The 17,892-nt window shown below is 54.4% G+C and overlaps 1 protein-coding gene across 3 annotated transcripts in view; it reads right to left on the reverse strand.

The window, feature by feature from the left end:
• Window positions 1-17,892, reverse strand: part of Synpo (synaptopodin) — a 56,022-nt gene that overhangs the window by 5,562 nt on the left and 32,568 nt on the right. For 2 of the 3 annotated variants that reach the window (XM_016003674.3, XM_042264301.2), the window contains one exon: window positions 2,450-4,836. In XM_016003674.3, the coding sequence (XP_015859160.1) occupies window positions 2,450-4,836 (2,387 nt within the window). Of the gene's footprint in view, window positions 1-607; window positions 4,837-17,892 lie in introns of those variants that run through there. The other variant, XM_076555312.1, reaches the window with a different exon arrangement.

Raw genomic sequence — 17,892 nt, forward strand, 5'->3', positions numbered from 1 at the left:
CTTTTATCCCAGTCCTTGGGAGACATAAGGAGGTGAATGCCTGTGAGTTCAAGGCCAGCCTGGTCTATCCAGCAAGTTCCAGGCCAGCCAGAGCTACACAGTGAGACCTTGTCTCAAAAAAAAAAAAAAAAAAAAACAAACAATAAAAAAAATCCAGTAAACAACAACAGAACTAGGCACAGAAGCTCATGATTTTAGTCCTAGCACTCAGAAGGTTGAGGCAGGAGGATCATCATGAGCGTGAGTTCAAGGCCAGCCTCTGCTATACATTCTATCTTTAAAAAAAAAAAAAAAAAAAAGGAACTCCAAACCAATTTGGGCCATAGGGCAGTGTGTTCTCTCTATCCTCAACGCAATCTGGGCTAGCCTCGGGAAAGGAGCAAAGGAGAGAAAGCACCCTCCGTTCCTAGGCAGCACATGGCTGACACCAGCAGATCCAGACCCACTGCTGGCACCGTAGCACACAGGGACACAGCCTCACTTCCACGCACACACAGCAGCTGAGTAGTTCCACTTCACCTCCAGGCCCGAGTCGGGGAGGAGAGAGGGGGGCCCCAAGCCGCCGCCGCCGCGGCAGCAACAGCGCAGAAGAAAGAAGCGAGACAGATTTGAGACAGAGTGTATTGAGAACAGGAGACAGAGCCGAGTGGCAGAGAGCTCAGCCTCGCGGCAAGAGCGACAGGCTGGAGGAACGGGCTCCTCCACGGCCACCCCCATCCACGGCCACCCCCAACCCCACCCCAGGTGCAAAAGAGCGGGGGTCTCCTAGAGGCTCCTGGGAAGACCTGGCCCGAAGGAGCCAAGCTCACTCAGTTCCCACGTGCATCCGCCTCTTCTGTGCGGATGAGCTCACTGACAAGCCACCCCTGTTCCCATGGAGACAAGCCCAAAGCTCATGAAAACTGCGCACTCAGCCCAGCACAGGCACCGCCTCCACCACCCCTGCCCCTCTGGGATCCCAGAAATAGGGATGGGAAAGAGGAAGTGGGTGGTCCTAGCCCCAAGTCTTGGGAAGATTCCATGTAAATGTGTCTTCTTGTGTCTGTATGCTCTCACCCCCAACAAAGATTGGGGGGGGGGGGTTGTGCCACTTCAAAGGAGGGCATGGAGTGGAGATCTCAGGCTACCTGACTCTACACCCTCTGTGTGAACGGGGAAACTGAGACCCGAGGTGTACATTCAGTCTGTCAGAACTCACATCAAAGTCCAAGGTTTTTCCCTCAAAGCTATTCTGTCCCTCTCTCCTGAGCCACTGTACCATGTTCCTGCTGTCACTAGCTGATCCCAAGCTTAAGCTGACCCAGCCCAGGCTTCTGACTGTGGCCTGCTGCGGCAGCTCATTCCAATGGTGCCTCACCAGGCCACTCTCATGGAGAGCTAACTCCTGTGTCTCCCAGCAACAGCCCATCCTTTCTCCTTTCTTTCTGTATGACAGTCCCCTTACCTCTGCACCAGCCTGTTCTCACAATCTTCGATGACTATCACAACTAGAAGACCCTGTGTCCGTGGGGGAAACTAAGGCCCAGAAAGGAAAAGTGGATTGGCCAAAGTCACCCAGCAAATGGGAGGTGCGAGTGAGTCTAGAATGCTCCTCCATTGCCTCTTCCTGGCCTCATGCTGTTGCACTGAGGTGGCTTATTTTGGTCAGGGAGACCTTGACCGAGGTCACTATATCACTAAAGGGTCACTCTCCTAACAACATACTCGTATCTGCACAGCCCTCTAAAGGGCATTCTTCACAGGGATACCCTGGGATGTCCCCTCACCCCGGAACCGAGAGGGCAAGGCAGTTGGAAGCAGGACTGAGGTCGGGGTCCCGGAGTTTCCCTCCCTGTGTAGACTCAGGTCCCGGAGAGGGCACGAAGGCAGCCGAGTCCCAGAGAGCAGGAAGACAAGCATCAGAAAACAGTGATATGCTAAGTCCACAGGCAGCAGAGGACTCGGGAGAGGAGGTGGAGCCAGGCAAAGCTCTCTGAGGCAGTAGACAGGAAATGTCCAGAAGAAGGCAGAGGGGAAGCAACACCCTGTGAAGGTGAGAATCCAGAAGCAGGAAGCCAGATGCCAGGAGCCTGAGCCCTAGGAGTAAGGCACACCCAGTACTTGCAGATTCACAGGTGCCGGAAAGGCTCTGTCTGTTCCAGAAGTCCCCTTGAGGACCCCTCTGGGCCTTCTCCCAGCAAGACACTGTCGTCCCTGAAGCTTGCAAGGCCAGGGAAAGAATCTCTGCTTATCAGGACCCTCTGGGGGTATTCTTTCTCCATGACCCTCCTCACCACCCAGACATGGAGTCTAAGCCCCTTTGTCTACAGCTCGGAGTGGGGAGATGGTCCACCCACGGTCTGTTGGCATCGCCAGACCTTGATCCGTGGGTGCCTATCTTCCTCCCTAAGCCCTGAGCCAAGACAGGCCCTGGGATGCGTTACTTGAAGCAGAAAGAAGGCTTCCACACCTGAGCCTCGATTCCAGCATTCCGGGTGGAGAAGGAAGGCCTGGGCGCCTGCTTGGCTCGAGGAGACCACGCCCTGGAGGGAGACACCGGGGAAATGTCACTGCTGTAGGTGGGGCTCACAGCCGTGGGCTGGAGGCTGTCCTGGATGGGGGCGGTGTAGAGGCCTGGGGAGGAGCGGGAATGCCGAGGCAGAGCAGGAGATGGCGGGAGGCCTGCCCGAGGCAGGTTGGGCACCAGGTCCAGGGAGCTAGGCTTGGCCGGGGAGGCAGCCCGAGGTGAGACGGTGCGTGATGGAGTGCGTGGCGAGGTGGTGCGTGAGGAGGCCTTGGCAGGCTCCTTGACAGGAGACAGCGCGTAGAGTGAAGGCCTCATCTGGTATGGCTGCTGTTTGGTAGGCTCTGGGCGCAGGACCCCGTTCTCGGGCAGGTAGCCGTGGTAGAGGGAGGCCGGCGGAGTCCGCGCTGGGCTGAGGGATGCCACTCGGAAGCCGCCAGGGGCATTCGTGGAATACTTCCAGGATGAGGGCAGGGACATCGTGGGTGAAGGGCAGCGGGCCAATTCGGCATGGCCCGAAGACTCGATGACGTATTTCTCCATCCGCGACTGGCGGCGGGCGTAGAGCTCGGCCCCCTTCCCCGAGGCCTCCGAGAGGTTCTGGTTGGGTTTGGGCTTCGGCTTGGCCTGGATGCGGGGTGACTTGAGGCAGGAGGCCCACTCGGGCACGGTGTCCTCAGCGGCCGCAGGGCTGGCCCTGTCCCGAGCTGCTGGCTCCTGCTGGAAGTTGGAAGCCTCGGCTCCCAGGGCAAAGGGCTCTTCTTCCATGCCCACCTCCCCGTGGTGGTCTCTCTGCCTCCGCTTCTCATCAGCGGTCTGCACTAGGTCCAGCAAGTCTGGGTTCGGGGTGACCTTGGGCTTCTCCACGAAAGTGAACATGGATTTCCGGCTGCCTCGGCGGGCCATCGACTCCTCCAAAATGCCTGTCTTGTTGGCAAGGGCGACCTGGCTCTTCACGTGAGGCAGCTTAGGGTCGGAGCTGGGGTACAGAGTTGAGTAAGAAGGGGGAGACCTAACCCGGGAAGCCGCGGGGGCTGTTGACAAAGTCTCTGCGTAGGTGGGAGGTGGGGTGAAGCTTCCTAAGGGGCGCCTCTCCAGGACTGGGCTTCGCTGCCCAACCAGCCTCCTTTCTACCATGGGGCTGCGGGACATCATGTGCCTTTGCGGCTGGGGACTCCTGTCCACCATGGTGGGAGCCGGGGGAGCCCAGGCCTTCTCTCCAAAATGCCGTCTTCCCATCATGGGGCTGTACTCCATCTGGCTGGTACTCCCTGGTGCCTGGATCCCAAAAGGCCTGGCCGTCCTGTTGACCACCGAGGCGGGCTTGGCTAGCGTGAGATGTACTTCGCTGTACACCTTAGTGGGCGTGGTGACAGCTGCCCGTCCAGACATCTCTTGCTCGGCTGATGCCACTAGGTTGCTAGGCTGCATCTCAATGAGCAGGGAGCTGGACATGAGATCTGCGGCTGGTGGTGGCCCAGAGCTGGAGAGGGGAGTGGCTTCCCTAGAGAAGGGGCTGGTGGCGGATGACGACGGAGCCGACACCTTATCGATCAGGAGAATGCTGGATCGCACCTCCTCTGCTGGCACCGGGGGCTGCCCATCAGCACAGGGAGTGCCGGGTTTGGAATCAGGTGTGCCATTTGGGGGACACTGTGCCTCAGATGAATTCTGTTGGACAGGGGTGACCGTCGCCGGGGGATTCTGATTCACATCGGTGGTGGGCTGGTTGTGGTGGCTGTTGGACGCCGCTGTGGTGACTGTGGCATTGGGCGCGGAAGGGTTCTGGTTGATATCTGCCGCTGGACTGTGCACCTCAGTTGATGGGGGGTTTGGCGAGGGCTGTTGGGGATCGCGGCTCTGGGACAGGTGTAGCCCATTAGCTGTTAGCAAGGCTGCATTCTCCTTCAAATAAACCACCAGTGGCACTTCTTCCTCCTCGCTGGCAACCTTCTCCAGGTGCCGCAGGAGACTGGCTTCTTCTGAGTACTCCTCCATGATGTGGCCAGGGACCCCTCTGCCGGGGCTTCGGGGGCTGGGGTGCTTTGGAGGGCCTGGCTTGGATGGAGAGGCAGGACTCAGACTGAGCCCTGGGGCATGGCCTGTGGGGCTCGAAGGATGCCCTGCCGGGAGGGCCTCTTGGCTGAGCTTTGGTGGCCTCTGGCCGCGGCTCTCCAAGGTGAACTCGTTCACCCTCTGCCGGCGCCTGTTGAAGAGCTGGACCCCTCGGGAGTTGGAGCTGGGAGGGGTGGTCAGCTGGGCTGCAATCTGCTGGCTCCACGCCTTGGCCTCCTTCAGATCCTTCTCAGTGAAGCTAGTGCTCCGGCCTAACGCTGCAGAGAGTACACAGGCCCAGTTAGTGAACGGGTGTACAGACAGACAGTCACCATGCCCTCCGACATCTGACCATTCCTTTGAAATCTGATCTTTACTCCGTTTCCTAGAATTAGCTGTCATGAAGATTCAAGGACGATGCTGACCCGCTGTTCAGGATGGTCTGACCATTGCACTGGACTGCCCTGGAAGGGTTGCTAATACAGTACTTCTCCAAACTGAGTCACCCCACTACCTACATCTCCCATGGTCCCCCTGGCCACTCTCACCCCTTGAGAGTGTTTTATACCAACTCTGCCTCCCTTCTACACTAAAGAAGGGGAAGAGGAAGAAGAAAGACAAGCCATGGCCAAGGAAGGCCTTGGAGGTGCTGGGAACAGCCTTTCCCCTGACAACATGCTCTCCCTGGATGGGCCTTCCCGTCTCCTGTCATACCTCTGCTTTTCCTCAGCAGCATTCACTCTTGAAACTAAAGTGTTTGAACATCCCCTGATTTGTCTTCTCACCTCCAGACCAGCTCTGAGGGCCTCTGCTTGTCATGATGACCTCTCTGACCCCAACCCCGAGAACAGTGTTCTAAAGATTCCCAGATGTGCAAAGCAAACCCCAGAACACCTCACGTATTCCTTCCTGGGGGGTCCTTTATACTTTCAAATTCAGAGTATGGTCATTTGCTTGATATTCTACACAAGATGCTACTAAGATTTGTTTTTTAAGGTATTTTGAGTTTATCATTGTGGGGAAGCACGTATCACGCTGCAAGTGTGGAGGTCAGAGGGTAATGGGTGAAGTCAGGTTTCTTCTACCTTTATGTGGGTTCTGGGGATCAAAGTCAGTCACCAGGCTTGCACAGCAAGTACCTCTGCCTGTTGAGACATCTCACCTGCCCCTAAGACTTCTTTTTAAAAATAGGTTAACATGCCAGGCATGGTGGTACACACCTTTAATCCCAGCACTGGGGAGGCAAAGGCAGGTGGATCTCTGTGAGTTCGAGGACAGCCTGGTCTACAGAGTGAGATCCAGGACAGTCAGGGCTACACAGAGAAACCCTGTCTTTAAAAAAAAAAAAAAAAAAAGGAAAAGTTAACACATTCACATAAAAAAAGTAACCCTGGGTGGTGGTGGTACATGGCTTTAGTTCCAGGACTCAGGAGGCAGAGCCAGGTGGATCTCTGTGAGTTCGATGCCAGCCTGGGTTACAGAGGAAGATCCAGGACAGGCACCAAAACTACACAAAGAAACCCTGTCAAAAAAAAAAAAAGTAACCCCAATTATACCTCATCAAATCAAGAAACCACTCGGTCAGTTTCTTCTACATCCTTCCCCAATTTTTCTTCATTTTTTTATTAAGATAATTACTTAAAAATCCATACATTCTAACATAAGCCAAGCGATACCCTGGGCTGATATCAACCGTGGCCACACTGGCCCACTGTGTTCATTTCTCTTGCTCCCCCAAGTGCCCTCGGTGACAGCCATTGTGTGCCTGCAGCGCAGAAGAGAAAAACTTCTGTGAGGAAGTTCCGAGATTCCTGACAGGCACAAGGCTGCCACCCAGCTACAGGTGGCAAAGACTGAGTCAGTCTATAGCTGTGTTCAGGGTCTTTCTCGGAGGACAAGGCTGTAGGAAACGGCAAAGACGAGGTCACGGGTCGGCCCCCTATTAACTGAGGTCACCATTTCTCTTTCTGTCCATGGCGCCCAGCTGGCACACACTCGGTGCCCAATGCCATTGAACAATGAATAAACAAAGAAAGATGCCTAGACAGATGAGTCACAGGCAGCTGGAGGGATCAGCCTATGACCAGGGTCATAGCTTACCCAGTGGCTGAGAAAACCCCTCCCCCACTGTGGGAAGCTAATTAGCTCTTGAGGAATCTGACCTTGCCCTCCCTCCCTAACTCACCCTAATTAGCCCTGGGCCTGACAGGCTGATGGGTCTCCAGGGACAGTCTTTCTAGGCATCTTGCCAGCCTGGCTCAGAGTCCACGAACTCTGAGAGAGGCAAGTGCCTTGATGGAGGAGATAGGTGGTTCACCACTATCCCATTTTATAGATGGGGAAACTGAGATCCAGAGAGTATCCCAGGGCAACGCTCTCACTCCCCTATGCTGGAGTCAGCAGAGAGGTCCATGGAGGCCAGGTACAATCCGTGCCTCCTGGCTTTCTGGCTCCATCCTTCTGTCCATCTGCTACACCTGTAGCTTTCCCTCATGCCACGTTGATGGCACAGAGCCTACCCCAACTGTGGTATTCCTCTTCTGCCCCAGTTACCCACTCTGTAAAGCATGAAGTGTTTAGCCAGACAAGTCTCCTGGGACAGCCGAAGACCAGGCTTCCACACATGGGAAAGTCTGGGATGTTTGGACCATCCAGTGTCTGCCTCCCCTGCTCGGCTTGGAAGCAGGTCCCCTGGCTCAAAGCCAAGTTCTTTGGCTGGGTTCTCCCTGTGTTTCTGGCAAGCTCCTCCCAGAGCCATAGCCTCCTTAGCTGAGAAACATTTGGGGGCCACCCTGAGATCACAAGTACAAGGGGGGTCTGTCATCATCAAATCCAGGGCAAAGAAGGCTCATGCTACCCCAGGAACAGCTGGCCACCGTGACCCCACTCGGCTCATGGGGACAGACAGTATCTGATCTTTTTCCAGCAAAGCACGTTCGTAGCATAGATCAGGATCCCGAAGGACACACACCAGGGGACTCTGGGATTATGGAGAAGCACCACAGAGTCTCAGCATCTCAGAGATGGCTGTCACAGCACAATTCTCCACCCAATCCTTGCATCCCTAAAGCCACACCCCTGCGTGTGCAAAACTTGTTTACACACCAGCTAGGGTGGGCTCATGACTCCGTGCTGTGCCTCCCACTGGTACAGGCCTCTCAACCACAAATTCCTTCAGTGGCTTCCATATCTTGGTGGGTTTCTGCCCACCACCACCACCACCACCACCACCACCACCACCACCCCAGTGATCAGCTTTACTTTGCAGCCTGACAGTCCCGCAGAGATTCACAGGTGCAAACCCATCCCCTATGACCCAGGATACAGAGCCTACCAACGTTGCTCACGACACACTTGCAGCAGCTGCAGCTAACCCTGATTAGGCACACGCTACATGCACTTGGCATGCATTGTTGGATCCTCGCACAATTCCAGCACAAACTGCTATTGTGTGCTTTGTGTTGACGAGGACACCCCAAGAGCAGAACAGTAAGGTGAGCCGTCCAACATCACAGAGCTACCTTTACACCTGTCACTGCAGAGCTCCGGGATCCTGACTGGCAGAATCCCACAGGGTAAGGCAGATAGAAAGTGATGTGGCGTTTGAACATCCAGGCCACGCCATGTCCCTGAACACCGCCACTCACTCCTTCCTTTTCTGCTTCGGGACCCATCCTGTATCCGCCCCCCTAATCCCCTCACATCCACCCAGTACTCCCCAACCCCCTGACTTCCGATGTCAGTGTGAAAGGCCCTTGGGGAGAAGCCAACTGGGGAGGCTCTGGAAGAGGAAGGGTCACGGAGAAAAGGTGACAGGAGGCTGCTGACTCCCAGCCAGGCTTGTCATAGCCCGCCCTGCCCTGAATGACCTCCCCTCCGGTGAGTCTGGAGCTGCCCCTAAGCTCCGAGAGGGGAATGAGTCTCCTGCCTGGTGGCGCTTTGCCCCCAGGGCCAGCTGTAGTGATGTCACAAAAAAGGAATTTGACAGGAGGTTTGGTGCCAGCCCAGCCACCAAGCCTGGCAATTTTTCTGTCACCCTGCACAAACATGGGGGGTGGGGCAGGGCAGTATTTGACCAATCAATGGTACCCTGGAGTCCCTTGTTACAAGCGTCAGGGGACGTGCCAGCTAAAGTCTCCTAGGGCAATGTCACCTCTGGCAACGGCAAACGTGTGTGAGACTGTGCTTCTTGGCTTTAGAGAGATCAGAGGTGAGCCCCGGCCACAGGGACCCACAGTTCTCCCTGCCTGAGGCACAGGCCATGATGCCCTTTCTTCTAGCCTAGATCTCGAAAGGTCTACAGGGCTCTGGACAGCAGCTCTGAATACAGGCCTTCAGTAGAAGGAGGCTGGAGGGTAGACAAAGAGAAGAGCTGCCTGGAGTCAGGGCGAGACCGGGCAGATCCAGAGCGGAGGAGAGGCTCAAAGACAGAGCATTGCCTCGGGGAGATGGGGATGCCATGACACAGGCCTCGCACGGCCCGAGTACAGCACTCCATGCTTATCGCTCTGTTCATCTAAAAGGCGGCGATCCCAAAAGGTGATATACGGTTGCTATTCCCATTCGGTAGATGACAGCCAGGCTCGGAGATGCCCACTCAGTGTCAAACAACTCCAAGTGGAGTTCTGCTGAGATGCAGAACTCAGAAAGTCTGACAGGCTTTCAAGCTCAGAGCTTCAGCAGGAAGGGCATCAAGGGAGCTTCAAGGTTCCTGGAGGGTAGTCTACAGACCCCTGTCTCCCCATCCCACCAATGCCCCTCGATGGCTTCCTATCACTTCTTCCTTTCAGGAGAAGAGCCGATGAACTTATTCCCAATAAGACAGACATGAATGATAGGCTATGAACTGCCGGTGGAGTAGGAGGTTCATAAGGCCAGGAGTCAGTAAACTCCTGGCTTTAGTTTTATTCTAGCAGGAAAAAGCCTTCTCGCCAGCTCCTGGTCCTTATCGCCCCCCTGTTCTGCCCATGACTTTGCCTGTCTGAACCAAAGGAAGGGATTTGAGGCAGGGGAAGAGAGGCCAGAGCAGAAGGTCAGGACACTGAGAATTCAAGGAAATGTTTCTTCACACGACTGCCGTCCATGGGAGTGTCCAGGCAAGGCCAGTGGGTAGGATGGGAGCCAGAGGTGGGAACGCAGAGGTTGGCGTGAGGCAGCCCATTGTAGCGGCCTGGGAGCCTTGGCAACCGGACCCGGTAAACAGGCTTGGTAAACTGCCCCCCTGTTGGGGTCAGGAAGGACCCAATGTCCCAGCCACAATACAAGCCCTGGCCTGGCTGGGGCAGGAAGATGAGGAGGTCTGAGTAATAACCTGGCCACTTTGCCAGCCCAGCCTCACATCCTCCCTGCAAAGAGGGAAATGTCACAGACCCCCCAAAGGATGCGCCCATGCCAGAAGCCTGGTGAGTGCATTCTGACAGTGGACACAGACCCACACGTCTCCCTGTAGAATAACCCACCACTTGGGGGAGAAGGCCGGCCAGCTAAGGGGCACCCAGGAATAGGAGTGGGGATCCTTAGGGCCAGCTCCAGCCTTGCCACTAACGGGGCTGGCAGAAGTTCCCATTTGCCTCTTCCCTGGTCCTGGGAGAGAAAATAGGCCAGACAGGGGATGCCACATACCCTGAGTCACACCCCAAACCCCAAAGGTCCCTCTGAGTGCTCAGCTTACTCACTCTGACTGGGTCTTCCCTGCAGCCCAGCTTCCCCAGGATGCTCTCCCGCCGCCGCCGCCGCCGCCGCTGGCCTCTGTTCTCAAAGCCTTTGGAACAGGCAGCCAAGTTCCCGGCTGATGAAGAGAGGAAAATCCCACCTTGACAGTACCCGGAGGAGCTAGATATGACTTCTCTCCTCCACAGATGACTCAGCCCAGCTCTTTATCAGGAAAACGATTCTGCAACTGCCTTTTAAATGGCCTCTCCACCCCCAGTCTCTCCCCCGCCAATCAACCCACCCCACGCAGCCAGAATCACCAGATTCACTTGTCCCCCCCTCCCAGCCCTGTGCTTCTCTTCTGCTCAGAACCCCTAGCCCTGGGAAATCCAGAAGGGTCCTCCTCATCCCTGCATTTAGGGGTCCGGATAGCAAAGCTTCCCTGTACAAGCATGCGCTTTCTCTCTGTGAGTCCCTGGCAATGGCTGAGAGTACAGTAGCTCCTGGCTCCCACCCCTCCCCTTGAGTTCCTGCCTGGAAACAGGGTCACAAACCTCTCCACTTGAGGCCTTCTACTTCCCATCCTTTCTATGCGTCCCACACCCCCCAGCCTTTCACCCAATTTGAATGTGATCAGCCCCTTCCAAAAGCCTTCCGGGCCTGTCAGCGTTTAAATTGTACAGCCCAGGGCATCATCACTTGTGGAGCAGCCTCACTTCAGGCAGAGCTTGCTGTTTAACAGGAACTATGACAGGACCTTGCCTCACTGTCATCACAGCAGCCCTGAGGCTAGCACTGACCTCACCTCTGCCTCAGAGGAGACATGCCTCAGAGAGGTGCCTTCCGTGCCTCGGAACAAGTCATGTGGCTAGCTGGACACACTCAGGGTGTCCCTCCCAACATTTGTTTCATGACATCCAGGGTTTGGGTCTTCTGTCCCCCATAGACTGAAGGAGCCTGAGGGCAGGGCCACACAGGCTCCCCTCCCGCACCCCTTCCTGCCTACATCCTCGGTGAGGATGACAACTGCCCGATCTTTGCCTGCTTGAGTTCCAGATGCTGCATACAACGGCTCAAGGCTTCCTTCAAATCCTCACAGCAGTTCTCAAAGGATGGCTTCTGATGGCCAGTTTAGAAATGAGGAAAGAGAAGCAGTGAAGAGGAGCTAGTGCGTCCCAGTTCTCACTCGGCAAGGGAGAGAGCAGAATATATCACTCGGCAAGGGAGAGGAGCAGAATATATGCAGAGCAGAGAGGCTATTTCCCAAGCCTGGGATATTTCCCTCAGTGGAGCTCCATCTACAGAGAGCACACACATACACCTCCTGAATCAGCTGCCGCTTCATCCAGGAAGACCTGCTCCATCCTCCCTGACTTCCAAGCAAGAGAAACAGGACTTACAGGATGCAGTAGACATCAAGAGGATGTGGGCTCTACCAGAACTCCTGTGTTTCCCCCCTGCTGTCAAATGGGGCATCAGACAGGCACAGACAGAAGAGGGAAGACGCCAGGCGGCGGTGGCGCACGCCTTTAACCCCAGCACTTGGGAGGCAGAGCCAGGCCGATCTCTGTGAGTTCAAGGCCAGCCAGGTCTACAGAGCAAGTTCCAGGACAGCCAAGGCTACACAGAGAAACCCTGTCTTGAAAAAGAAGAGGAGGGGGAGGAGGAGGAGGAGGAGGAGGAGGAGGAGGAGGAGGAGGAGGAGGAGGAGGGGAGGAGGGCTTGGCCCATTTAGCAGGTAAAAGACAGACTGCTGGCTGCCCAGGGCCTTGCTGGGAGGTCCCAGTAGGACCTGGCTGCAATAGCATGTCTCTTGCCTGTTCTACTAGCTAAATCACTAATGTATAATGGGCAGATTTCAGAATCTTAGAAATGGTCATCAGAGGGCTGGGGATACAGATCAGTGTGGAGCGCTTGCCCAGCCTACACAAAGGTCCTGTATTCCTTCCCTAGCCCTATGTGAAAAAGGTACGGTGGTGCATGCCTTCATCTCAGCATCCGAGGTGGAGGCAGGAGGATAAGAAGTTCAGTGTTTGGCTATACAGCAAGTTTCAGGCCTGCTGGGTTCCATAAGACTCTGTCTAAAACAAAACAAAACAAACAACACCAAAAATCCAGCCAGCCGGGTGGCACACGCCTTTGATTCCAGCACTAGGGAGGCAGAGACAGGTGGATCTCTGTGAGTTTCAGGCTAGTCAAGGCTACAAAGTAAGACCTTGTGTCAAAAATTAACCAATTATTGGGGGGGGGGGGAGGGAACAACAGGAGAGGTCACCAGGGCTTGCTGCTCTTGCGGAGAACCCAGACTCAGTTCCCAGCACCCACATGGTAGCTCACAACCATCTACAGCTCCAATTTCAGAAGATCCAACACCCTCTTCTGGCCTCCATGGGCACTGCACACACAGGGCACATGAACATACATGCAGGCAAAACACCCACACCCACACAATAAAAATTTATAAATTTAAAATCCAAAAGCAGGGCAGCATGGCACACACCTTTAATCCCACCCCTATGGAGGCTGAGGAGATGAGATGTCTGCGAGTTCCAGGCTAGCCGGGGTGACACAGTTGAGACCCTATCTGAGGGGAGGGGAAAAAAGACAAAACCCAAAATGGTCACAAGAGACAGGTAAGTTCAGGCCTAGGGGGACAAGAACCTGTAAGAGAGGTAAGGCTGGCCTGCAGGCTATGAGGTCTTTCAGAAGAGTCAGGAGCACAGGACAGACCACACATATAAGCCTGGAGGTGCCAAGGTCTGGAGTCACAAAGGTGGCCAGCCAGGATACGAAAGAGAACGTTCCCTCATCAGGGCCTGCCGCACTCCGGGCCCTACATGAAGGTGAGGCCTCCCCTGCCCCTCCCCGAGCTCTCTGGGCCAAGGCCTGCCTCTAGCATCTCTACATGCCTCAGCCCAGGCAGAACTATCAGTAGGGGGAGCTCAGTAAGTGTGGGCTGAAGGTTCGGCACCCCGCATCCAAGGCTTTTCCACATTTGCTCCATCGCTCAGCCCTGGAGCCAAATTCCAGATTCTTCTAGACTGGAGAGTGGCTCTTTAGTGGGTGAGGGGAGGCCGGGGGGAAAAAAAGAAGATTAGCAAGCCTGTGGGTGGAATTGGGAGATGAAACCCCAAGTCGCTGTGTCAAACCTGAGAAGAAGCCTATGGCATGAAGTGCCAGGAGCACACAGAGCCTGGGAGAGAGAAATCAGGATAAAGCGATCCAAAAGCTTCCTTGGAGAGGACAGCACTTGCCTTAGGTTTTTGTTAGTGGAGATGAGGAGATGCTCCCTGCAACAGGGAGAGTTTTAGAAGATTCAAGGTAGTCTGGCCACATCTGCCCCCATGGCCCAAAGCAAGAGGGAGAGAAGAAACCTTTGAGGAAGAAAAAAAAAATGACAGCAGGCTTGCCTGGAGTCCAGTGTGCATGCAGGGAGCCGGGTGTCATTTCACAGGAGGCCCGGAACGTCCAGGCTCTGCCCTGGGCTACGTGCACCGTGGGATCTGCCTTGGGCCTCTGGGTGGTTATACAACACACACCGCAGCGCAGTCCCACAGTCAGCCAGGACCCTCTGCCTCCTCCGCTCTGCCATCTGTCCCTCTGCTGCGTCCTTCATATAGAAAAGGCTGCTGCCGTGCAGCCGGGGAAAAAAAAATGATGGCCAGCCCTGTGGTAAATTCCCCACATTCCTTCCTCTCAGAAAAATAAATAACCCGGGCGAAAAACACAGGAGGAATGATAATGACGGCACAAGCCCGCTGGCACTCCCGGGCACTGGGGGAGACAGCATGGGAACCCAGCACCGCCTCGTGCCTGTCCTGGGACGGGCAGGGCCTGTGGCCGCCTCTCACCATGGGTATAAGGGCCAACGGGGGCTCAGGCTTGCTCACAGCTGCCAGAGGTGCCAGAGGTGCCAGAGTCCCTGTGGTGTGGCAGCCACAAGGAGTCACCCCAGCAAACCTGTCAGGGGCCGGGTGCCCTTGTTCCTCAGCTAGCCGCCCACCCAGCACAGCCAATGCACCGGGTCTTCCTCCTTCACGTAGAATCATTCTTCCAATATTTTGCTTTATCCTCTTGGGCTCTAAGTAGGCTTATCTCTGTTCTCAAGACAAAGAAACTGACGCTGTGAAGGATTTGAGGATTCCCTACAGCATTAGGCTAAGGAGCCAACTGTGGGTCTCCAGCACCTGCCTACGTTCCCATCCTGTCAGCTGGTGCCTCCCCCAGGTAGCCTGCCCTTCTCCCACCTCCCGGGCAACGGGTCGCCCATCACCCACCCTGAGTAAATCACTGTGTCTCCCAGTCTCAACTTCCTCCTTAATAAAACAAGGACAAGCAGCTGAGGGAGGCGGAGCTGGCGGCGGCGGCGCACACCTCAAATCCCAGCACTCCGGAGGCCGAGGCAGGTGGATCTCTGTGAGTTCGATGCCAGCTAGGGCTACGCAGTGAAACCCTGTCTCAATAAACAACAAACAAACAAGCAAATACAAAGACAGACAGTCTACTTCATGGTCACCGCTCAGCAAGGGAGGCGCAGAGGTGGTTATAAGGTTAAAAGCCCTGATCACTCCTGCAGGGGTTAACTCCAGCCTTTACCACCTCTGGAGAGCTTTCCAAAGCTAGGGCTCGTGGTCTCTCACTCCCTCTGCCTCTCTTCCCCAGCCAGGCTCTGCTCTGTCTATAACCGAGCCTAGTCCCACGCCATTTCCACTGCCCAGGGGACCCCCCCAGAGGCAACCTCTAGTCAAAATGCTACAGCAGAAAAGAAGAGTTCACCTGCCAGGCCCACCAGGGGCATGCCCCAGGTCCAAGATCCCAGTAGGGAAGGAGCAGCTATATAGGTTCTGGCTGGACATGCCACCCAAGAGGGCACCAGGACTCCGGGGAGCTGGAAGATGGAGGCCTACCACATCTATTCAATGCTGCTCATCAATTTCCAGGCCTAACTGCCCCCTGGACCCACCAGGAATCCTGCCAGAGAGGATCCTGCCAAATGAGCCAATCTCCTGCCTTGCCATTTTCCTAAAACTACAAAAGAACACAGGAGGTCAGGTCGTTTGATTCCGGTGTCTGTCCTGTTGCTTTTGGGTGGCCTTGAGCTAATTCCTAAACCTCTTTGAACCTTGTTTTACCATCTCTTCAAAGTGGGGTGGGGGATGGGGTGGGGGTGATTGCACTGGGACCAATGCTTGCCAGAGAACTGGTACCTCCCACCCAAGGGTTTTGGGTGCAACTCTGGTCCTTAACATCTTTTTTTTAAAGAAATTTTTTATTCATTTTACACACCAACCACAGATCCCCCTCTCATCCCTCCTCCCACTCCCCCACCAGCCTTCCTCCACCCCCACCCCACCCCCATCCCCTCCTCCAAAAGGATAAGGGCTCTTTCTGGAGCCCATTACCTATGGTGGGACGCCTTGTTCAGCCTTGATGCAGCGGGGAGGGGCCTGGTCCTGCCTCAACTGAATGTACCAGACTCTTGCTGGTCCTTAACATCTTAATAGCTATGCAAGCCTCCAGTGTGTCCCAGAAAACACTCGCCAAGCCTGTGGCCTCCGGTGTATCATATCTTAGGGAGAGGATAACCAGACAATTTAGAGAAAATAAGGCTAAGTGGAGGCACGCTCCTGAATTCAGCCAATATTTATCACACAAGCGTAAGGACCGAGCACTGTTCACGGCCACGAAGAGAAATAGCAATGTGTGAATTGTTGTAGTAAGGGGGCGAGATAACAAATAGACATGTAAGTCTGAGTCTGTGGAGAGCGACTTGCAAGGTCAACTATGTCAATCAAGGTCATCTTCACAGAGGAAGTGCTTCTGAGTGAGGCCATGAGGAAGGGGCGGGGGTTGGGGGGCTCGGGAAGCATAGGCCTGTGCAGAGAAAGAGCGAGCGTGGCACTTGTTCTAAGGTCCTGGGGCAGGCTACACCACACACAAGCAAGGAAAGTGTCTTTTCCAACAGCTCTCTCCTCCCTGGGATCTCTTCCCCTAATGCCGGACCTACTCCAGTGGGTGGCAGCACACACGTCTTCCTTTGCACACAGGCCCCCACACAGAGGCTTCAAGTATGCGTGACACACAACACAGCCCACCCGGGCGTGCGCACACACTAAGCAGAGTGGGCAGGACAGTCACGTGAGCACCTGCAGGCATGCACATGGAAGTACACTGTGCTCATGCAGGAGGCCAGCATGGGCACACCGGAAACAGGTACACACTCTGTGGGAGGGCATGTGTCCCTTCCGGCTACCTAACTAGTCTCCAGGTAATGGAGTTACCAAACAGTTCTTGCCACAGAGGGTCAGTGACCCAATGGTAGGCTTTGAAATCCATGATTCTGCACCTCACTCAGAGCCGAATGCATCTCTTCGGGAACACATTAAAATCTACCACCCGTTGCTTGAGTGTCCCAGGGGATGACGTTGTTCCAGAGAATGTCGTCGTCCCTCCCCCACCCCGCTTCCACTCCTACAACAACTAAGCCCTATGAAGTACCCTAGCAGTACTGAGTGTGTCGGCCACCGCCATCAGCATCTGTCAGCTGTCACCAAAGATTCCCAGCCTCTTTCCTGGGCAGTGATCAGGGCAGCTGAGGAGCAGGAGAAAAAGACCAGCCCCAGCCTGAGGCCTCAGCAAGTTCCTTTTCCGCTCTTGCCCAGAACAGAACTTACAGGCGGCCCACATGCCAATTCCTGGGCTTCAGTCTAGCCCTATGGGTCCACCTGAGGGACTCCGGTACACAGCCAGGTTAGAGACTCGATGGGCCCATCAACCCCTAAGTTAAGTTTATAGGTAGCAAACACACAGACAGACAGATGCCTAGACTGTGGTCTGGCAAATAACATGACTCCTTAAACGTTAACCCAAAACACATTTAATAACATTAAACTACACGGAAAAAAAATTATGTGGGATGGGTGCGAGCAATGTTCATTGACATGTACCTGCACACAGTGCCATGCATGATAATGCCGTGATGAAACCTGGTTATTTTGTGTGCAAAGTAGAAAACCTAATAAAAAGGATAGTGAATACAAACCATCCTTTAAGTACTCACAACCCTTTGGTAGTTTCCATAGTACTTTTCATTAATTAGAAATACAGGCAGAGGAGGGATTGTTATATCACTCTACAGACTGGGAAACTGAGGCAGAGGCTGGGCATTTAGAAAGTAGAGGTAGGAGGATTGCCATAAATCTGAAGCCAGCCAGGGGTACATAGCAAGACCCTGTCTCAAAAACAAACAAACAAACAAACAAACAAACAAATAAAAACAAACAGCAAGAGGAGGTAAATGAATGAATAAATAAATAAATAGATAAATGAATGAATGAATAAATGAATGAATAAATGAACAAACAAATAAATAAACGAATAAATAAATAAATAAATAAATAAATAAATAAATAAATAAATAAATAAATAAATAAATAAATAAATAAATAAATAAATGGCAAGAGGTGGGGAGGGGACCCAGAGAAGGCCATTCTACCTCCCAGGATTTCATAGCATGCAGCCTTTGGCTTCTAGCCAGAGGCTCTGGCACCTCAGGCCTGACATTCATCCCTTAGAATTTGGTTCTAGCCGCGGGGTAACTGGCCTTTATTCCAGGTTCATGACAACTCCGGCACATGTGACTTCCTCGGCAACTCAAGGCCCCCCAGCAATGGGACCAGCTG

This window comes from Peromyscus maniculatus, chromosome 19 (genome assembly GCF_049852395.1).
Source record: "Peromyscus maniculatus bairdii isolate BWxNUB_F1_BW_parent chromosome 19, HU_Pman_BW_mat_3.1, whole genome shotgun sequence".
Taxonomy (NCBI): domain Eukaryota; kingdom Metazoa; phylum Chordata; class Mammalia; order Rodentia; family Cricetidae; genus Peromyscus; species Peromyscus maniculatus.